The sequence below is a fragment of the Saccostrea cucullata genome, unplaced genomic scaffold (assembly GCF_032062105.1).
Source record: "Saccostrea cucullata isolate Sc308-1 unplaced genomic scaffold, CSIRO_AGI_Scuc_v1 ctg232, whole genome shotgun sequence".
NCBI classification, from domain to species: Eukaryota; Metazoa; Mollusca; class Bivalvia; order Ostreida; family Ostreidae; genus Saccostrea; species Saccostrea cuccullata.
Window position 1 is genome coordinate 198,971 of NW_026929738.1, and position 23,547 is coordinate 222,517.

Below are 23,547 nucleotides of genomic sequence, written 5' to 3' on the forward strand. Positions count from 1 at the left end.
GTGACAGCACTCATCAAGATCAAACTGAAAGAAGCCGAGGCAGGGCCTAATACATGTACTCAAGCGCGTTTTGACATTCACGGACTGAGGAAGAACACCGTGAAAGCTGCCTTCATCAGCGATTAAAGAAACAGATTGCGAATCTTGAAAGATAAATTGGATGAAGGTGAGGAGACCATCGTGGACAACACATGGAAGCATGTGTCTAAATTGTACACTGAAAGCAGCAAAACGAAACTATACCTTCGCAAAAGAAACACCAACAAAGACGGAATCCAGCAGGAGACTCTGATTGATATAGAGGAGAGAAAGGCAATCAAGAAAAAAGAAAAGTCCCCATGACTGCATGAGAGGCAAGAGGAGCTGTATAGTGAGACCAACAAGTGAGTCAAGAAGCTTGCAATCCCTGATAAGAGAGAAACCATGGGGCAACTTGCAGCTGAGGCAGAGGAAGAGGCAGCACGGGGAGAGCAAGGGAGAGTATAAAAGATCACAAAAATAGTGTGTGTTAAAGTTAGAGGAAACACAGGAGGACAAACGAGGAATACTGCTGACAACAGAAATAGAACAAGACTGTTCTGAACAGGACTGAAAACTTTCACGAAGTACTTAGTCGACCATTACCTGATGAAGCAGTTGTCATACCAGTTGTCACAGAGGATCTGGACATCGACACTGACCTACCAACTAAGGATGAGATAATGGATGCAATCAAGACCCTTAAGAACGGGAAGTCAACGGGGCGAGACAATCTTGATGCAGAGCCATTTAAAGCAGACCATGGAATAGCAACCACCATCCTTTAACCACTGTTCACAGCTGTATGGGATGGAGAAAAAGTACCTGATGACTGGTGTAAAGGGGTGACTGTCAAGATCCCAAAGAAAGAAGCTCTACGAGAGCGATTGTATCAACTGGAGGGGTGTCACTCTTTGGTCCGTGCTGTATTGAGGATAGAGCAAGCAGGATTAAGGAAACATCGAGTATGTACTGACCAGATCTTTGCACTCTGCAACATCAGTGCGAAGAGTGACAAAGACAACTTCCTGGATTTTAAAAAGGCATTTGACAGCATACACCGAGATAGCCTTTGGAGCATCTAAAGTCATTATAGTATTCTTTCCAAACTGGTCCACCTGATCAAGAACCTTTATAACTTTAGATGCTCAGCAGGAGACAATGACACATTCTTCAATGTTAAAAGTGGAGTCAGACAAGGATGCATATAATGTCTGCAGTATTATTCAACTTGGTCATCGATCGGGTCATGCCGAAGACACCAGAAGACTCTCCATGGGGGATCTGCAGGGACCTGTTCTCAACTTTGAAGGATCTGGACTTTGCGGACGACCTTGAACTAATGTCTCGAACACACCAGTAAATCCGAGAAGACCCACAGACTGCAGACCAAAGGATAGCAGGTGGGTCTACTCATAATTACGAAGAAGACGGAGACAATGACATTTAATGTGGAATTGCATGCTTCTGTTAATGCCAATGGTGAAGAACTACGCCCGGCAGGCAATACAATTTTATTTACCTTGGAAGCATCATTAATCCAGAGGGCGGCACAAAGGAGGACATTCACAGCAGACTGGGTAAGGCCCTGGCCCCGGGATCATGAAACATCTCAAGCTTGTCGTGGAAGTCATCTCTAAATCAAAATATTTCTTCACATTGTTTTCCAAAATTGTTGTTATCTGCAAGTTTAGAGTTTAATTTAATAATTAATAAACATTTTACAGGCAGTTGAAAATTTGACTCAAGTCTAAGTCTGTTTCATGATCCCTGGTCCAGGAGAGTATTTAGAGAAAATAATAACATCTTAAGGTCTAGTATAGCACCAGCACCATGCCAAAGTTTTACCAGAGCTGTGTTGTTTCAACTCTCCTAAATGGATCGGAATGCTGAAGAATAACAGATACATATCTGAGCAGATTACAATTCCTCCCCATCACATACCTCCGCCAAATACAAATGAAGACCTGTTGAGCAGGTGCGAACAAGAGGATATGGGTACAATCATTACCAAACGGCGATGGAGATGGATTGAACATATTTTACGAAAAGACCCAAAGTCATCAACAAGAATAGCACTGCACTGTACCCAGAGGGCAAAAGAAAGTGAGGGAGGCCATGCAAGAACATCATGGCGAAGGACAGTTGAAAGCGAGATAAAAATCATGCACCAGACATAGGGATCATTGACGCGGCTGGCCCAGGATACACAAGAGTGGAGGAAGTTTGTTGTTGTCCTACACACCACAGGAAGATGGTTCTGATGTAGCTGAATTAAAATGAACTTATTTGTTGTAAAATATTCAAATATGAAACAGATACTAGTATGTCAGACTGTGGTATATTTTATTTCAAGTTCACTGGTATATATGGAGTCGATGAATGGCCATGCGCTACTGTAAATTGATAACACAATGACCAATGACAAGGTAAGAATATTTACAAGTTCAATTTTCATTAAAGATTCTCCTTTATTGCTGTTAATACCAAAGTGAGGAGTAAAAAAAGGGGCTTCGTATGTATCTTTGTAAGGATTTTATTACGTATAGGAATCAAGTATAGATATGCTGATTCAAATGCATATTTGTTGAGTATTTTAAATCTATATACACGTATATGACATGTGGTTCTGACTAAATACAAAACCCACAATTTTCTTCCTTTAACTAATTTTAACACAAATGCAGATGTTCACAATTACAGAAAATATAACACTATGAGACTGAGCAAAATGCCGATCTGTATCTTTCTTTTAGTTCCAATGAAATTTGAGAAAGAAAGCAATTAAATATTTTTATAAATGTGTTTGCATTTTGAGTTAAAATACTACATCAGGCGAATCAGTTATGGTATTATTGTACAATAATTGGTAACGCATCCAAGGTAACATCAACTCTGTCATATATCAACGCTGGCCGGTAATGCTCTCATTTTCTCCCTTGAAATAAAGAAAAAAAGATTTGAAATACAGTTATAATCCAATTACATTTGTTGTAACTCTACAATGAAAATCAAGTTACCTTTGGTTCCAGCTGTTAAACTTTGAGGGCATCCATGCGTCACTTCCGCCGTAGTCATCGGAATACTCCACGATACTTATACGAGACTCTCCTAATAGAAAAGCATAAGTATAATCATGGATAACTTAAAAACAAATGACAACTGTCAAAAATTAAAGCACAAATTACTTATCATAAATTGTACTCACTTCTATCTTCACTTTTTTCATAATTTTCGCCTTTATGAGAATGGACTTGTTTCTTTCCACAACTTAAAATTTAAAAAAAGAGAATTTAAAATTCAACGTAAGCTACTTAGTATATGTATACGGAGATTTCATCGATACAATTCTACTCCACTATAACATACTTGCTGCACCACGGTTTCTTGGAGACGACATAGCCGTATTTACAGAAGCGATAAAGACAAATGGCAGCCAACCCCAGCAAAATGGCCAAGATTACCAAAACTGCGGCGAACCACGCCACCGTGTTTGGGTCATCGAAAAAAGGACTGCTCGATCCTTGCTGAACGTTGACCGTGACGGTCACGGATGATTCCCTGTTGCCCTTGTCTGTGGCTTTGATGACGGCATATAACTTGGTGCTGTTTTCGAACTGCTTCAGTGATTTGGCAGTGGTAAGCAGTGCGTTACCATTGATATCAAAATACTGGTAATCCAGTTCTGGTTTGACGGAGTAGCTGATCTGATTGTAAATGGGTCCATAGTCGTTGTCTAAGGCAGTGATGTAAGCAACAGAAGACAGCACGGGAACGTCATATATCACGCTGACGTGATACTGGCCGCTTGGGAAATACGGTGTCTGGTTGTTGTCGTCCGTGATTGTCACTGACAATGTCGTTGTTCCTGTTAGTGACATAAAATAGAAAATACGATTCTTTAGTTTCTTGCTAAAAAGTAAACGACCAGATGAGAATGTACGTTTTTTCAGAACTCAAAACGAAGGTGCTAGTTCGGAGGAATACAGAACATCCCTCATGGGGTGTATATATAAAAATACATCAACAGGAAGTCAAGTCATTACCAGTGTGCAAGATTTTCTTATGCTCCAAAGACCAGCATGACCAGGGTATGTCAAATTACAAAATGGATAGGGGGCTAGAATGGGACAACAATAGAGGCACTAAGGTTAATCTAAATATATACCACTGTAGAAAAAATGTGTTAAAATCGAGGCGATCGTCACCGAGGAACTCGTATGCAATTATCTTTAAATAACAGACTGGTACCACGATAAAAGATAGAACTAACAAGACAGCATTCATTGGTATTTGAGATTCAGTTCCAGTACAATTGGGCTTTCGGGTTCCTAAACCCTTTGCTAAAGTGTCCAAGAACACAATTTTGCTAGTTTTTGTAAATAAAATAAAAATTACCACTTGCTCCCGACTGATCGATTGCAGCAGTTATAAGAGTTACAGAAGGTGGCATTAATTCAGGTTTGTCTACGATGTATTGCGTCATAAACCGTAAATCCCCAGAGCTGGGGTCCATCCAGAAACGACCGTGATCGTCACCACTGACTATACTGTAGGTCCACGTGTCTCCCGAGTCTGGATCACTGACTGCAAATCCTGGCGCTGGAAAAGCGCTGTTCGCCTAGTAAAATGCACCAATTTTTTTCTTCAAAAATCCAATTCACATTAGAAAATATGTAGAAGCTATATGTACATTGATATTCTCTGACGATAGAAATTTACGAACATTTTTCTGTTTTGGGGACATTGGATTTAGTAATTTAGTGTTCAAATGCAAAAAAAGATGGTAGAAAGAAAACCAATTGAGGTGATTTGTTCGATCTTTTAAGTTGGTGTGTAGTTGAGGTCGCATAAAAGATGTATTTCACCTATTAAAGAGCTTTTGTTCTTGTTAGTATTCGTAGTGTTCGAATCTTTGCAACTTACATTTCCCTCCCTACGAGTCACGTGGTACACTTGTAGCGCAAACACCGGTGGTTCGTTCTTGGATTGGATGTTTATTGTTAAGGTAGCCTTAGGAGCTGCCGATTTTCCATCGTTGACAGTAAATGAAAAATTGTAGAAAGAAACCCCGGCGTCAAAGTCAAGGGACTCAATTACCGATATTCTACCAGCTATAAACAATAATAAAACGAAGATTATTCTTGTAGTATTGACATTTATTTGCTTTCTTATTACTTCATCTTTCACTTTAAATTTGACTTGTTCACAGAATTTTACTAGAATATGTTAATGACTCACTAGCTTCATCCATGGCGAATTTCGAAGCCGTTTCCACTGGATTGTATTCATATATGTAACTAAGAGGATCGCCGTCTGCATCCAACACAAAGGCGGTAAAAATCACGGTTCCTATGGATACGGTTTCCGGTACAATAATCGTCTGGTCCAGGTTACTGACAATAGGCACACTGTTGACACCTTATTGAAATGAAACTTGAATTTCAATTCTTAAAACGGCCTTAAAAATACTTTGAAATCAAAGTAATGAAACATTGGATGAATCCGATCATTTCATGGGATATCTTTAAATGGAGGGTTTGCAATTGTTTGGTGCCTCTTCGGAATATGTACATGTAGATGATCAAACAGACAATTGAAACGAATCTTACCTGTGACCAATATAGTCAGCAATCTGTCTACAACCGATCCAAACTTGTCAGATACAACAATGTACAAATTGTAGGAAAATTTAGCTGCGTCTTTGATGCTTGTCTGAAGGAATATGTGTCCAGCTGAAATATATATACATGTAAATGAATATGTTCAAGTAATATTTATATTACTTTCGTCTGCATAAAGACCAATATATCGACATTGTTCAATTTAAGACGTACAGAGACTGATGGTGAAGGGACAAGCCGTGCAGTAGTTCAGGGAGTATCCCAGCTGGTCGTTCTCCGCGTCTGTACTGTTAACTGTGAACACAATGGTCCCCACGGCCGTGGTGCTGGGGATAGTGATGACATCTGTACACAGAAAGAACGAAACAAGGAAAATGTTTGAAATAAAGAGACGAAACAATGGGACCCCAAATCAAGGCGAGTTACATTGTAGTTTATCATCGATATTGCTTCTGCGCAAATTTCCTTCCCTCGAAGACAATCGGCGGATGTACAGCTCTATGATGGCAGGTACTTATCAGAAACCACCCAAATGTGCTTACCATATTTCGTTTCTAAGAGTTTGTGTAGCATACTTACTTGGTAAATTATGAACCACGGGTTCTGCATTTTTAGTCAGGTACACATACAGTGATTCTGAGGTGGAGTCTTTGGAATCTGTACACTGTACTACCACCTGATAAACAGAGGTGTTGTCGTAGTCAAAATTTGGGGAGGCAAGATTATAGACACCAAAATCTAGGAAAACGAAGAGGAAAACACTCAAATTGAAGTACACTTGTAAGGTACTGACAACTTAAGGGAATGAATGGTCGGGTATCCAGCTTACCAGAGGTTCCAGTTATGTATTTCACGACAAAAGGTGCACCGGCTGGAGACGTGTAGTTGAGGGAACACCAGATCGTATCGTTTCCTGACTGGTCTTGTAATGTCAGGTTATAGAGGAGGGATTCGTGTTCTGAGGATTCCGAGATCTCCACAGAGGAAGGAAGGTTGAGGATCTCAGGGGGCTAAAACAAACCACATGATGAATCGAAAACATCATAAAAAAATTTCCAGAATACCTTTTATTGCAAAGTCCCTTTTTCCAAACATGGCTTTAGAAAGGATCACGAAAAGGGTTATTAGAATATCTTATATTGCAGTGTCTCTTTTTCTAACCTGATTATTTCTGAGGACAAGAAGATACAGTTTAATTTACCATGTTAAGGACCTGTATCGTTAGAGCCTCCTTACTGTCCCTACCACACGGGTCTGTCACCCGTACTGTGATCGTAAATGTCCCGGTACTTAGAGAGCCACCAGTACTTATGATGCCTGAAATGACACCTCCTATTGTTACTTAAAACAGCGTCAAACATTATAGAATTATTGCTGTCTTGAGGTCATTTTGAGATCACGTTCAAGCTACCCAAGGACATACATGTACAATATTACAGAGCTAGAAGGGGGAATATAGTATTTGTCGTATTTTATTAACATTTTAGTTAAAATATTAACTTTTATGAAAATCAGTTATCTTTCTTGCCTGTGGATGTATCTAATGTAAACCCAGAAGAGCCGCTTTCTTTAATGGTGAGATAAGGAATGTCCCCGGCATTGTCGTCGCTGTAGCTTACGGTATAGAGGGACGTTCCAGTAGCGGCCGTATCGTAGATCTGTACTGTTTGTGGAAGATTTGTAAAATATGGAGATATAGCTGAAAAAAAAAGAATGATTTACTGAGATACCCTCTAAAGATATTGAAAAGTGTAACAAATTAAGTGCAGATATGCGTAAATTAAAAATCATTCTTTTTTATCGACTGTCAAACTTATTGTTTCAGGCGGGGTAATTTGTGCAGAGGGGGTTCTTATGTTTAACCGGTTCACATCGACCCGTATTGTCACCATACGGGAAACGTCACCTGCGTCTGAGGTTCGGAATGAGCCAAAGTTTGCCTATTGGTATTGAACATGGCTAAACATTATATGAAATGTTAACTCAGTCTTCATCATCTTCACATTTTTTTTTCTTGTCAAAACATTACTGAGTCGGGTTTCTATTGAGTTGATGTGGACCCTCTCCCAAACCCTCCTGGTAAAATGTACTGCATCCGCGAATTTATGAACAATTAAGAGATGGTGCGCTTACGATGAAGCAAATTTGCGATGACGTTGGCGCTATTGTAGGAGAATCCGATGACGATGAAACGAAGGCATGAAGAAGCGATAGCGATGACACAATGGTGTGCAATGACGATGGTGCGATGGTACGGCGACGATGAAGCAATTTTCACTATCGCTCCATTGTGTTATCGCCATCGCATCGTCGCGTCATCGCGCTATCGAACCATCGCTATTGCGCATTTGCTTCATCATTATCACCATCGCATTATCGCGACTCCTAGTGCTCGATAGTGCGATAGTGAATCAAGTGGCTTATCCGGATTCCATGTGAATTAGTATATATGAAAATCCTTAGGCACTTACAATTTTCGACGAAGTACCTGATCCCATAATTTCTGTTTTTAACATATGGTGTATTCAAAGTATAGGAATCTCCCACAGAAAATGATGGGACGCTGGTTAACTGTATGTTTTCGTCTGGTGCGGCGACTGAGTAAGGAATAATGTTATCGCCGTTCGTGAACCTGAAATAAAATGTCTTGTTGTTATGTACTTCTGAAGTACGAAACTTTCAAATTTTCTTGACATTTTAAAAAATTTAAACATGGAAGGATTTGATTACATGTATACTCCAAAGCATGGAGTGCAACTGACCTTTTCAGGAATGTTAAAATACTGGATCAAGGTTTTTGCGACCATTAACTGTTGCCCTATTTTAGTATATGTAGAAAATGAACTTGATCATAAAGTTGTACATACCAACCGACTCTGTCATTCGTCTGTATTAAGATATCATCACCGGTAGAAATTGAGAGCAATTTATTTGCTGAAAAAAAAAATCAAGTCTTGTTAGCAGACTGTTTTGTACGGGCATGCAATATGGTGGAATTTATTTTTCTTCAAATCTGATGTCAACTTCCTGTTTATCCGTGCGTCTGTCCGTTTTATACATACATAACAAATTTTCGTCGAAGTTTTCTCAGCAATACTGATCGCAGATGCTTGAAATTTTAACACAATCTCCTCTAAGGCATGTCATATGGTGGGATTCATTTTTGTTAAAATCTAATGTCAACTTCCTGTTCGTCCTTGTGTCTGTCCATTCAAAGATAACTAATTTCGTCACAGTTTTCAAAGCAACTACTCATTGCAGATGCTTGAAATTTTAACATTATCTTCTCTGAGGCATGCCATATGATGGGATTTATTCTTGTTTAAATCTGATGTCAACTTCCTGTTTGTCTGTGTGTCTGTCTATTTCATACATGTTTCATACATAACAATTTTGTCACAGTTTTCTCAGCAACTATTCATCACAGAAGCTTGACATTTTAGCACAATCTTTCATGAGGCATGCTTGTTCAAATCTAATTTCAACTTCCTGTTTGTCAGTGCATCAGCCCATTTCATAAATTAACAAATTTTTGTGACAGTTTTATCAGCAACTATTCAAAACAGATGCTTGGAATTTTAGTACATACTTTGTTGAGGCATGCAGTATAGTGGGATTTATTTTGATATGAATGTGATGTCAAATGCCTATTTATCCGTGCATATACCTGTAACATTTACTAACATGATATTGCTTATTCACATCAGAGCGGAGGTATTCCTAGTGGGCATTGGCTCACAGATTTCTTGTTTTGACTCGATCTGAAGAAACATGTCAGAACTTATTAAGTCAATAACCTACAGACTGGGATTTTTCTTAACCGGTGTATGTTTCGGTCTTGCTGAAAGGTTAATTATTTGGATGAGTCTGGATGAAAAACTATATATTCGTTACTGTCTTCTTCTCTAGTGAAACATTGCTGGTATCATGCTGAGTGTGACATGGCCTTAACTCAAATTCAAGGTCACTATAAGGATAAGTTGTTTTGACTGGATGAATGGATTGATTGATTAATAATTGTACATGTTTATTGTTTAACGTCCCTTTCAATAATTTTTCACTCATATTGAGACGCCATCCTTTGCCGGTGGAGAGCTGCAAATTTTGTCCTATACTCGGCACTCGGTGCCATTGAGCAGGGAGGGGTCTTTTTCGTGCCAGCACTTACTGTGACACGGGACCTCGGTTTATACTGTCTCATCCAAAGGACCAGTCTTCACGTCCCACAATAAAATTCGAACCCACGACGTAAGGATCAACTCCTTACTTCGCGACTCTTCAGCACACGCTCTAACCACTTGATGAATATTAGTAGACTGTTAGAACATATGTGAATTTGAGAAGTCAGTAATACACAGATGGAGTTTGCTCATAACCCGAGTGTGTCATGGCTTTCGTAAGGTCATTTGGACAAGTTCAAAGTCACATACCTACCTTTATCATCTTTCTGCTACAGAGAAAAACATTGTTATCTTAGTTAATACCTCCTATAAGATTGACTATAACCTAAGAATATGGCACGACCTTGACTAACGGTCACTTCTTCCTGCACGCAGCTCCAACGGAAGACCTACTCGTTGCTGTGCAACGAGCTCGGCTCTAGTTTATTGTTATAAATTTATACAGCTAATAGGCTAGGACAATTATCATACCCTCTGGTACATAGTAATAATAAATATACGTCAGCTGATATACTTTAATGCAGTTATCATGCCTTGTGGAGTCACCCGCGTGGCGTAGTGGTTAGAGCGTCTGCTCTTGACTCGAGAAGTAAGGAGTCAATCTTTACGTCGCGGGTTCGGATCGCACAGTGGGACGTGGAGACCGGTCCTTCGGATGAGACCGTACAAACAGAGGTCCCATGTCGCAGTAGGTGCTGGCACGAAAAACATCCCTCATTGCTCAATGGCCTGAGTGCCGAGTACAGGACAAAATTTGAAGCTCTCCACCAGCAAGTGGTGGCCTCTCCATATGCGTGAAATATTCTCGAGAGGGACGTTAAACAACATACAATCAATCAATCATAACTTGTGGAACATAATAGTCTGCGCGTCAGCTGATAAAGAACTATATGCGGTATATTGCATATATTTGCCCCCACAAAAGTCAAATTTTAAAAACTTCCTAAAATGTGCTGAATTCTATAAATTGTATGAGAAATATAAATTAACAGAAAACATTATAGTGTCAAAGCAGTGTATTCACAATTTTTGTTTTGAAGACGTCACAAACTAGTCCGATTTTATATCCTTTTTCAGAAAGAGGACAAAATGGACAAAATTTCAACAATTTTAGCTTTAAAATTTATAGAGCGCAGGTTTGTTCAGGAACAATATTGTCATATTTCATTGATATTATCATTCTACACATTATATCAAAATATTAATCCTGAACACATATGCGCTCGGTGACTTCTACTCAAAATATCGACGAAATTTGTACATTTTTCTGTAAAATTCATAAAAAACTGAAATTTACGTCATATTTGTGACGTCATTACATACATATGGCGTCATTACTTATGAAAGTATTCAGTGCTTTGAAGTCAGCATATACTCCCCTGTTTAAGAACTTATTTAAATATATCTCCATCAAAGTTTGATTTGGGGGGCAAATATTGGTTATTACCGAATAAAGTTCTTTTAGGGCAGTTTTCATGCCTTATGGGACATACGTAGTAGTTATACTAGTAACTCTGCGACAGCTGATAAACTTGATGGCAATTATTGTGCCTTGTGGGTCCTACTAGTTAAAACTCTGAGTAAACTGATAGACCTCATGGACCCAAGGGCAGTTATACTTTTTGAGACATAGCGGTTATAGTTATGTGCCAACTGATAGATTTTAGGATATACCTTTTGGGACATAGTAATTATAACTACATAAAACTCCATTATAACGAAGTCACTGGGACCTGTGAAATTACTTCAATTCGCTATATCCGTAATTCGTATTATCCGTATTCGTACTAAACGAGTTTTACTGTATGCGTCAACTGACAGATTTTAGGATAGTTATAATGCCCTGTGGGACAAAGTAGTTATAATTATGCGTCAACTGATAGATTTTATGATATACCTTGTGGGACATAGTAATTATAACTATGCATCAACTGATAGACGTTAGGGGACGTTTTTCTCCACACTTGGAAGTCGATGAGTCCGTAATTGCTGCTCCAAAAGTCCACACGTTGTAGACTCCCACAGCAACTCGACTTGTATGCTGGTATAATGTACTGACAACCTGTATATTTATTGAAAAAATTAAAATAATGGATTTGTAGTAGTTAAAAATAAATGTACAAATTTGAAAATAAATAAAAATCCCTTACTTTTGCCTCAAACCCTAACTTCGAGGACCACTTGTGACTTGTAATTAAAATTATTAAATACATGCATAACTACTTTATATCGGGTCACTGGTTACTTTTTTTTTCAAAAGGAGAGGGGTCTGAAAAAGATTTGACAAAAAAAAATAATCTAACAAAAATAAATTGAGGAATTTCTCTCTCTCTCTTTTCGGCAATTTTTTGCTAAGACAAGGATACTTTAATAATTTGAGATAAACCTTATCTTAAAAAATTGGACTGACAACCATTAAAGAGGAATCTCAAGATAAGTTAGTTTAAAGTTAATCTTAATTTTGATTTTCAATTTATTGAAATAGTTTGCAAATTTCTCTACCGCGCTTAATTTTTTTATGCTCTCCGTATTTCTGAACATAATTTTATCAAAGTTGCACATCATGAATTTGAACCAAAGCTGAAAAATTATACACTTAAACTGAATTATTTTCGCTCTCATTATGGATCCACGAAGAGTTAGAATTTTGGGGTTACATATTTTCAATATCTGATTCCGCGACTGCTCCGGGTACCCCTACTATTGACACATTTATATACCATTGTAGAGAAAATATTTAATATTTGTAAAATATTTCTTGCTTTTATTAATTTTTAGTGTATGTCAAACGTATATGCCAATTGTCACTGAAAGACGTTCATTAGAAAGCAAAATATACACTTTAATTTTGAACCCTCGTATGTCATAAAAATAAATGAGCCGGGTTCCTAACAGTGAAGTTTTCTCTTTGATTTGAATAGCTTTGTTCCTACAGTAAGTTTTTTTTTCCTTAATACTATTATATAGGTCTACATTGTAATTTTTGGCCATTTCGCATGATAATATGTCTTCCATCCCAAAATTCTACGCGTAAAATTTGATGTCAGTGTTTTTCGAGGAGAATTCGATAAACTTAATATGCAGATATAAAATGGTTATCATTTGGAGAGAAATAAAAGTTACATTGCTGTTAAATTGAAACATATAAATTTGATTTTCATGAGTAGCTGTATATACAATTATATTTATATTTATTGCCAAATGAAAATTCAATATTTAATATGACATCTAAACATTCCAGTGCCTTAGTCCTATTTTAAAGTAATAAAAATCTGATAATTTGTCATACATACAATTTGAGTCAAGAGAGAGAGTATTGAAGTCAATAGTTTTAATAAAGATTTCTCTTACTTGTGCAGCTCTCTATAATGTCCTTGTAATGGGTTGGATTTACACCGAAGTTACATCCGCATTCTTAGAAAAGAAAATCATTGAGTTCATCATTTCAGATTTTAATTTATTTTTTGATCCTCTAAGTTAGAATCCAATAGCTTAATTGTGGACTTGTTTCAGATGAATTTGATGCATTGAAGTTATCTCTCAACTTACCCGCATTAAAAATTAACAATAGGCCAAATACAAGTTGAAAAATGACATTTCCCAAAGACATTTCATCTTTTGGGGTGGTCATTTTATCTGTACATATGTAGCGTGCTGAAAGATATCATCCGAAGTGCATTTCTGTTAATTTTCGCGATATCAGCTAGCTGTATATAAACATTTACCACAGAAACCACAATATCTGCGAACATTTGAGAAGAATGCCCTTTCTTATGACATGTTTCTTTTTAATCCGTATGACAATTCTGTTTTTGGTTCCTATTGACTTTCGAAACACGAAAATTGACCAAACACCCTGCAATTATTTGCATTAAAGACGTCCTACTTCCGGAAAGAGGAAACCGAATTTTCACTCGTCTTAATAAAATATTTGTGGATATAATTTAAAATGAACCAAGTCACCAACAGCAATAAAAACCTCATTATAAAAGTTAACATGCTGAAAAATCAACAATTTCTTCTTTGTTGATGTGTATTATGGTGGTTTGACCACCATGCACTTTCTGGGTCCGTTTAAATATGTGTACATAATCGAGTTCAAAGATTAAACAGATCTTGTTTTCATTGGAAATACATGTACGTGTACTTGTATAGAAACCGATGGACTTTTACAGATTCAAAACTTGTTGAACGCCAAAATTAATTAAACATCTGCAGCTCTATAGATTCTTATTTAAAAAGTTTATCATAAGGCCAAAACAAGGTAATGCTAGTGTTTTAAATGCTGTCGTTATTAGAGCCAACGTTAAACTAGAAAATTGGTTTCTGGTTTCATTCCAAAATATTTAGATATTATGTTAGGGATCCGTATTTTAAACAGCGGCATTCTTTGGAATAATGTTTTTTTTTAATGTTTTTGTTTGATTTTGTTCCTAAGTAAATACTCAGTAAGAGATTTCGTAGACGATTTTGTATTTTTTTTCTAAAGATGTCCAATTGTTTCGAATCCCCCACTTGCCGAAAACCAATTTCTTGATTTTAATATCAGTAATTTATGTAGTATCAGTACTTTCTGCAAGCAAGGCTATTGCCGTACTTGTTAACTACTCCACTGAATATGGTATATAGATATAAATAATTAAAAATATCGCATTTTCTCTCGGTTTCAACGTATCTTCCATAAATTTCGTCGCTCATTACCGACGATGTTGAGTCCTTCAAAATGTAACTTAGGAATTAATTTTTTTTTTTGTCTTTAAAAATTAAAAAAAAAAGTGTTTGAGGCAGATTAATTCTAAACTGCTTAACATTTTTCAATAAGTTACTAAGGTAACCTAACATCTCCAAGTACTTGAATCGTCGTAAGACGGAATCAGTAATTATTAATGAATATTTTTCCAATCCTGATCCCATGCAACTTTGCAACTTAAAGCTGTAAACCCCAAAGTGGTTTGCTTTATTCTCAACTTATTTTGTGTAATTTTCGAATGCATTGATAAGTTGTTTTAAAATAACACAAAATATAATATCAGAATTAATAAAGTAGATTTATGATTCGAAAACATTTCATATATGCCATGAAAAATGTGATTGAAAATTGTTATTCAAAATGTTTAAGTATCTTTTTTCTCTCTCGATATTCTTGTGATTTATGCAAAAGCTTGATACAATAAATATAAGTATGCGATCATACTATTCTTATATGCCAAAAGTTGATATTCTTATTGGAAAACTTGTTATTCATGTGAAATATACATCCACTGCGTAACAGGGCTATATACAGGTAATCAGAGAGATGCTGATATTTTAAGGTAACTACTATGATATTTTTTAAAAACAGAAAACGTGTTTGCTGAAATATTCTTTTGCTGATAAAATGCATGTTTTTTAAACTATGAATAAAAAGGTTTTTTTTTTTTTAACGTTTTTTAAATTAAATTAATATATGTTGGTAGCAAACCCCAAAGTTTTAAGGCCTTCTCACAGTTTATGTAAATTTTTTCTACAATTGCATGTGAAATTTCATTAAAGCCGTGTGTTTATATTCCAAATCATATTGACAGTATATAAAAATTGAAAAGCACAAAGGTTAAAGAATTCAATTTTTAATTTTTTTTTTTAAAAAGACTTTAGTTGTCAATGACATAACTAAATTAAAGGTGCATTTAAAGGGTCAAAGATAAAATTTGATTAACATTTTTTTAAAGCAAAGTCTAAAGTCTTGTGTTAAAGTTAAATTGAATTGAAAACATTTTATTAAAAATTTGTGATGATCGGTCTTTAAAAAAGCTACAAAAGTATCCCTACAATGCTGGAAAATGCACCATTTGGAACCATTTAAAACAAAATTTTATGGCCACCCCCAAGTAAAAGTGTGGTGTTTTTTGGGCCTCAAAACCCCCCCACATGAACTTCTGGTCCGCCACTGGTAAATAGATGATTTTAAAAACAAGGTCAAGAGGTCAAATTTGGTGGTACCCAAAGAAAGAAAAGAAAGGGTCTTGTCACAATTAAAGGAATACACCTGTGAGATATAAAAGCCATAGCCCCACCCACTTAAAAGTTGTGGGCAAGGTTGAAATTTTTGGAAGATAGACAGACGTGCACACAGACGGACGGACAGGGGTAAGGGCAAGGTTGAAATTTTTGGCAGATAGACAGACGTGCACACAGACGGACGGACAGGGGTAAAACTAAATACCCCCGAAACTCCCTTTACGTGGCCATAATTAGAATACCTTGAAATAAAGATCAGTAGATAAGGTACTTGGCACTTTCCGGAATATTATAGCGCGTGACATTTGGTTCTAAATGTTGTTTATGACAAAAAGAAATGGCGGCATGTTCAAAGAGGTGTTGTGTTGCATTGCAGAAGTAGATTTCATGGAAGATTGTTTGTCCGAATAATATTTGTTAGTTGGATAGTTAAGATAGATAATTTGAATTGTAAATTTTATATAAATGGGTGATATATCGGTAAATGGACTTGGGAACGATTTGCCTAAGGGAACAGATGAAAAATACCATGTTGAAATTTGTCTCCAACCGACCAGGTTTGTATGGAATTATTCATCAAATAAAGGAATTGGAAGAATTTTTATCATGTCGTTCAGCCTTTTTGTTCATAAGCTGACACTTAATAATAAACTAAGGAAATTCCTATAGATAATTGTATTCATTATGATCATAAATCGTCGAATAAACGATGATCTACTATATTGACTTTACTTTATAGGTCTATTGCCCAAATGAAACGGGACCTAACAGCACATTTATAATATGTAAGACTCCAAAGTCTGATGGTCATGCCAATTAAAGTTTGAGGGCTCTCCTATGAGACTCACAGGGCTCTGTGTGATGGTGGCATTTGTGCAGAGAAACAGTCAAGGTTATGACATCACAATAGTTTGACATCAATCCTTGACACTGTTGTCCTGAATTCATGCATGTATTGATGTAATTTAACTGATTTTGCTAATTGCTTGCATCAACCAAAGAGTCAAAGACATTAGGGATACTACTCGCACACCACTCATTTTTTTAATAGTGTGCCAGGAAAAAGCCCTATTGATTAAGGAATAACTGTCTAAATTTTTTATTTCATGATATGATCAATTGAGTGGCTTACGTGATATTGTGCGCTGAAAGCGTTTATGCATATTGATAAATTACATGCAAGCCAATCGATTGATCATCGGCATGAAATAAAAAAAATCTGCTAGTTATACCTTATATTTTCCGCAAATCTACATGCTGCTAGCCTCGTTTCTGTCTCTATTTGTCCCATTCTGCATGTGATTTTTTTAACCGTGCCTATCGATGAACCAGTATATTTATGTAGAAATCAAGTACATTAACTATTTGTAATTTTATCTTGGACAAAAACATTGGAAATGTAAATATTGGTAAATAAGGGTTAGTCCTTGTATACTAATGGACTGATTTATATGGAATAGCTTCAAACCCACTCGAAAGATTTTAGGGTTAGTTTTTTGCTCACTATTCATCTGATATCATTAGGGATAATCTAGCACCTTATCAAGATATATAGGTTGTAATTACACACTTGACCAGTTGGGATTAGTTTTGAACCTTTCTTAGAGCTACTGTAAACCAACTATTATTCATGTCATCTTTTATTCGCAATTCTTAAGTTTGGAATCAATCTGTGACCATTAATTTTCGCGATTGAAGAACCATCCTCTATGTATACAAAGCAAAAATAATGCTTCGCAATGATTAATATTCACGAGTTAAAGTAGGTTGCGAAGCTCGCGGATATTTCTCGCACGCGAATAAAAGTTGGTTTACAGTATTATGGTTAGAGTCCTCCAATTTAATTATTTAAAACCTTTACACTTTGGCATGGCACAGCATTGCAATTTGGCGCTGTAGTACTATGACGTCATAAACCTAAATTTTTTTCCATACCATTGGACTTTGGCCATAAGGGATTGGCATAGACCATCTGACTTTGGTGTGAGACCGTGTGACATTGGACTTTGGAGTCCCATTTCAATTGAAATTCTACAAATGGAATGCCCCAATTTACTTTCACAGTGCCAGAAATGTACAAAAATTTATCCAGCTATGAAAGTTTTCTTTTCTTTCATTTGGGATATTACAAGTTAAAGTACCACTTTGATCTATAGCTTCTACCTGGATATTAGGTTATATTCTGGCAGTTGGTCCCTACTTGTAAAATGAAGATAAGTTTTGGGATTTATTTCCTATGATTGAATACTATCTGTCATATTTGTTTCATTATGTTCATTGTTCTTAGCTTAGCTGAAAGCCATGCAGTAAAACAGCATGTGTTAGCACTACTAAAACGACACAGAGTGGCATACGGCGATCTTACCTTGACAGCATTTGACGATGCCTTTTTACAGGAGAATGTGAAGTCTGTTTCACTTTGTGACACAGAATATGGTCCAGAGAAAAAGGTACAAGCATAAATTATTTTTTTGCAGTGAATTGAACTTAATGTTTCAATTTTTCTAGTAAACGAGAATTTTGACTTCACAATTGCAAGAAATGATTTAAACATTTGTTTCTATAAAAATGAATTAAAAATTGATAATCATTGATTAGCTTGAGGAAAAAGTTTCAGGTCATCTAACATACATGTATATGATGATTTATTCTTTTAATTGTAGCAAATATGTCTGCTATCTAGTAACTTGGTGTTACATGTATATCGCCTCAATGACGATGGACCGGGGACAGAGGAACTGGACGACGAAGAAGACCTAGCCGCGGCTCATCACTGGTTACTTCCTGCCTCCGATTTCAGTGGATTGTGGGATAGTTTAGTTTATGATGAGGATATCAAAAGAGGGGTTTGTAGCATTGACTCAAAAGCTTTTTAATCATACATGCAGACATACATGTGTAACAAAAAGTATCAAACACAGTTTATCTTTTAACGGTATAAGAATTTATTCTATGTCTTTGTAGCTTTTGAATTATGCATCCACAACCTTATTGTTTTCTGATAAAGCCGTGGACAACAATGTCATATCTTGGAACAAAGTTATCCTCCTTCATGGTTTGTTGACTGTAAAATATCATAATGTATTTTGACTCCAAATCAAATAAATACTTAGTAATGTACTACTGTAGATCACTAAGTTTTCGCGACATCTTATTTTCGCGAGATAGTCATTGACTCTTGATTAGCAAGACAAAATTTTCGCGAAGTGTGGTTATTGCTCTATATAATCTTAAGGAATGCTATTATACACGAGAATTAAATTTTTCGCGAGCACATTGTCTCGCGTAATTACGCGAAAATAAAGTTCTCGCGAATAAAAAGTGATTTACAGTATATAATTAGCTGCAAAGGTGTAAAATAACATGTGAAATGTAATGGATAACATCACTACAGCATATATAATAATATTTTGTCAGAATTCAAATATTTTATGTTTTTTTTCTTGTATCTTAGGGCCTCCAGGGACTGGGAAGACCTCCCTGTGTAAAGCCCTGGCTCAGAAGCTGGTCATAAGAATGTCTGACCGGTACTCCTACGGTCAGCTGATTGAAATTAACAGCCACAGCTTATTCTCAAAATGGTTCTCAGAGGTAATGCAAAGACAGTTCTATGTTTTTAATTCAACAAAAGAATGTATATTAATTTGAATACAGTTCAGTTACAAAGGGACTAAATAGATTTTCTTATTTCACTATTGCAAGATAACTATTATTTTCTGTTTTACAGAGTGGCAAGCTAGTAATGAAAATGTTTCAGAAAATTCAAGAATTGATAGATGATCAGGATGCCTTAGTTTTTGTCTTGATAGATGAGGTAAGATAAATGGGTTTTTTTTTTTTCACCTGCTTCATTACTCATGAAATTCTCTTCATATTTTTGATCATCACTTATATGGGGAAAGGAAAGGACAAGTATGGTAGGAAATTGTTGTAACATAACTTTAGTCACAGGGATCAGTTTTAGAATTACATGTCATGTTCATACTGGGAAAAAAATGAATGTAAAAGAATGCCTCATTGAACATTTTTATTACTAAATCAATAAAATAAAAACAACAAATCACCTCTCTCAGCATTTTTTGAGGTTTTGTACATTGTAAAAGGCTGCCTCATCATGTTTTGGGGGCAATAAAAAAGGTTTTTAAAAAATGCCTCCCTCCCTCATCATATTTCTTGAAAAAAAGGCCTGAGAACCAAGTAATTAACTTTGCATGGCCTAATTGTTGTTCTTTATATGATTAGGTGGAAAGTTTGACAGCCGCCAGGAAGAGCACAATGTCAGGAAGTGAACCGTCTGATGCCATCCGAGTCGTGAATGCTCTCCTCACCCAGCTGGATCAAATTAAAAGGTAAATTACCTTCCAGGTATCATGCAGGTATGAAATAAAAAGTAAATAAGATTGAAAAGTAGTATTAAGGGGACATGTACTTACAGTCTCTGTGTATCCATTTGTACTTCCTACTTGCATTTGACAAGTTTAACATGCAAAACTTACATGCTGTTACAAGTACAGTAGATAAGATTTTGTGACAGTTTATCTGTACATTGCATAGATTTATAAGAAATGATCCCCATTTCAAGAATGAGAGTTTGATAATGCCTGTTTTAAACAATGTTTTATATTTTACTATATACATGTACATATAGTGGTACATGTATATGTACTTTATCAGGGAGTGTTATATGTACCGGTACTAGTGCTTGTAGACCACTGTTTTATGTAATGCTGATTTACAGGTTCCCTAATGTGATGATATTGACTACCTCTAATGTGACCGGCGCTATCGACCTGGCCTTCGTGGACAGGGCAGATATTAAGCAGTATATTGGACCTCCATCTCCTGCTGCCATATTCAAGATCTACCACTCCTGTATCACAGAACTCATGAGAGTATGTTTATTAGCATCAAAAATCTCATCAAGTTTTTTTTTACCAAGTTTTCTATAAAAGCGAGCTTCTGTATTTGTGTTTGTTATATTTGACTGTTTAGATTAACTAGAAGTTGAATTTACATAGTCAATCAATTTTTATCTGTTGAAGGTTGGAATCATCTCCCCTGCTCAGCAACTGTTTGATTTACGGACATTGGAAGTCATGAAGTTTATTGAAAAAAATGTCACAAAGCTCAGTTTACAGCTGAGAGACTTAGCAATGTAAGCACATAAACCAAACAAAGCTCAGTTTACAGCTGAGAGACTTAGCAATGTAAGCACATAAACCAAACAGTCTCAGATGGATTTTGAAGCTTTCCTTTCATTCTACTAAGAAATGGTTTAGAAAGGCAACAACTATTGACATACTAAGTAGCTCTTTCAGTCAAAAGTCAAGAAAAAATCTCTTTTTTTTTCATTATTGATATTAAAACAAATAGCCTTCATTCACTACAATATTAAAAATCATTATAAGATAACCCTGAATTTTTATCTTTAAAACCACTTGCTCTTGCAAAGATCATGATCAAAAGTACTCTATGGAGCCCAGTATATCTATCAATTTTCCAGTTCTCTGAGTAATGTTAATCTTTCTTAATTGTACTTGCAGGCAGAGTCAGGGATTAAGTGGAAGGACTTTAAGAAAGCTACCATTTATTGCACATGCTCTCTTTGTTCAGGTATTTTTACTGTTTTAAATAACTAATTAATACTATGCCTAGAATAAAAAAAAAGTCCAAGAATGTTTTTTTTTTTTTTTATCAATATATACTTTTTGCAATTAAGTTTCAATATGACCGAGATAACGAAAAAGAAAATATTTCATTTTATGAAATTATTAATGTCATCTGTTATGAGTAGACATTTTCTTTTGCAGACTTCCAGTGTATCTCTTGAGGAATTTCTGGAAGGTTTGAGGAAAGCTATAGAAAGACAGTTCAGAGAGAGGAATGACTTATCAAAGGATTAAATGAGGATACAAAAGATTATTTAATCAGACTGAATGTCCTTCATCATTCTGTGATAAACCTTGTAATTTATCATTATATATGTCAGTGCTACTGTTTTTCTCAGGGTAGTACTTTATTATAAACCTTCTTTCAGTGAAATTTGGAGGACTTGGTTTCTATTTCTGCCTGTATGTAAAACTTTGATGTTTGGTATACTTTTATAAATAGTTTAAATCAAATTTAGGTTCCATTTATATTTTGGACATTGACCATTACCCCTGTGCATTATTAGACTGTAAATCGGTACTGTTTTCTTAAAAATACATTAAAGCCTCCAAAATGTATCAGAGTACATCTCAGTATCATACCCCGCAATACCTAGCAAATAAGAAATTATTAGCTTTTATGTGCTCCTGAAAGTCTGAGATTAATAATTTATTAATTTTATGAATTTACTTTTCCATGAAACATAAAATACATCATAAACTGATAAAGATAAAACTTTTAGAATATCTAAAACTTGGTACATTGTTGTCTTTAATTAACATAGTTGCTGATTGTGTGTGTTTTGTGGACTTCTATTTCCATTTGAATTATTCTTTGCTTCAGAAGTATTAAAACTATGGTGCATTTCATTGAAATTTTAAGCTAAATTCCTTCTGTCTCGTAATTTCTGTACATTCTGACTGTTAACATATTCTATAGAAATGTGCAACAATTTAGCTGCCAACCCTTACGATATTCATAAAATTTATGATGTATATAATTATTCAGGTTTTTTGTTCAAAGTTTATAATACCAGTATTTTCATAGCTGGCAGTCAATAGTTGCTACTATTATAATATATTCATAATTCTTACAATGCTTGCTTGTATCATCGTTTCGGTTTTAGATGGCCGATCACATTCATGTCAATGTTTTAAAGTAAAAAAGATGGAAACATGCCTCAGATTACATGTCCATTTGCAAAAATATCTTCAGCAGCACGGGGCCTAGGTGGTCCCTAGACCCCGCCTTACTATTTTTCATTTTAGAATGTTGGCAGCTCTGCAATTTAGGATGATTTTCATTTTATGATGATTATATTATCTATTGTTTGTTAGTTTTGGCACATCAGTCAGGTGTCAGTCTCAATGAATGCAATGTCAAGACTTTAGGGTTAGAACTTACCCAGAAGTAGCTAAGAGACGTGTATTGCTTTAGCAATATGCTTGTTGTGCTAATTAAAAAGAACTGCTAGAACTGTTGAATTTAATGTCATCTTTTATCTCTTTGTTTCACTTAATACCATTGTCCTCTACAATAATATATCTACACAACCATTTTTGTATGCTTCAATGTGTTTATTACACCCTCTTACTTGGAAAGAGGAAGTGTATATACATGTAGTGATCTGGATGTTGTTATTTCGTGAATCAGTACTCACAGTACCTCTGGTTTTCTTTAATCTCTGTATAAAAACTACTTACCGAGTGGAAAAGTCAAATATAATTCCATGAAATGGTACTTGTATGTGATAACCTTGGGCAGAAAAAAAAAATAAACTAAAGGTACTGTGAGCAATAAGCTCACTTAATGAATAGCTCATCTCGTGAAAACAACTCATTTTCACTAAATTATAACAAGAATTTATCGCCTCAAAACAAGTTATTTCATGAAAACGAGAAATTATCGTGTGAAAATGACTTTATTATCTTGAAAAAAAAAGGCCATATTGTAAAAACTGTATGTCGTTTTTAGGAGATGTCATTTTCGTGAGATACTATGCCATTTTCACAAGATAATATCTCGTTTGCACAAGATAATTTCTAATTTTCACAAGGTAATATTTCGTTTTCACTGGA

The 23,547-nt window shown here is 35.7% G+C and overlaps 2 protein-coding genes across 3 annotated transcripts; one reads left to right on the forward strand and one right to left on the reverse strand.

Annotated features, from left to right (window-relative positions):
• Positions 1-2,702: 2,702 nt before the first annotated feature.
• Positions 2,703-13,509, reverse strand: LOC134282069 (protocadherin-23-like). 2 transcript variants are annotated; one of them, XM_062764505.1, is made up of 16 exons: positions 13,373-13,509; positions 13,175-13,237; positions 11,721-11,885; positions 8,510-8,576; positions 8,114-8,274; positions 6,844-6,959; positions 6,472-6,652; positions 6,222-6,380; positions 5,856-5,987; positions 5,631-5,753; positions 5,260-5,439; positions 4,945-5,132; positions 4,417-4,639; positions 3,388-3,886; positions 3,227-3,288; positions 3,035-3,129 (listed from the first exon to the last, which is right to left on the reverse strand). In XM_062764505.1, the coding sequence occupies exons 1-16, from the start codon at positions 13,452-13,454 to the stop codon at positions 3,035-3,037; spliced, it is 2,496 nt and encodes an 831-aa protein (XP_062620489.1). In that variant the 5' UTR covers positions 13,455-13,509. The 2 variants fall into 2 exon arrangements, with proteins under 2 accessions (XP_062620488.1, XP_062620489.1); XM_062764504.1 differs by lacking the exons at positions 8,114-8,274; positions 8,510-8,576; positions 11,721-11,885; positions 13,175-13,237; positions 13,373-13,509 and adding an exon at positions 2,703-2,956 and having other exon boundaries at positions 3,039-3,129; positions 6,844-6,956.
• A 2,617-nt stretch (positions 13,510-16,126) lies between these two features.
• LOC134282078 (pachytene checkpoint protein 2 homolog) lies at positions 16,127-22,420 on the forward strand. The gene is made up of 11 exons (XM_062764522.1): positions 16,127-16,377; positions 18,108-18,270; positions 18,484-18,666; positions 18,785-18,875; positions 19,275-19,411; positions 19,548-19,634; positions 20,063-20,169; positions 20,559-20,712; positions 20,863-20,975; positions 21,364-21,433; positions 21,631-22,420. Exons 1-11 carry the CDS (start codon positions 16,286-16,288, stop codon positions 21,721-21,723), a joined length of 1,290 nt encoding a protein of 429 aa, XP_062620506.1. The 5' UTR covers positions 16,127-16,285; the 3' UTR covers positions 21,724-22,420.
• The last annotated feature ends 1,127 nt before the right edge of the window (positions 22,421-23,547 follow it).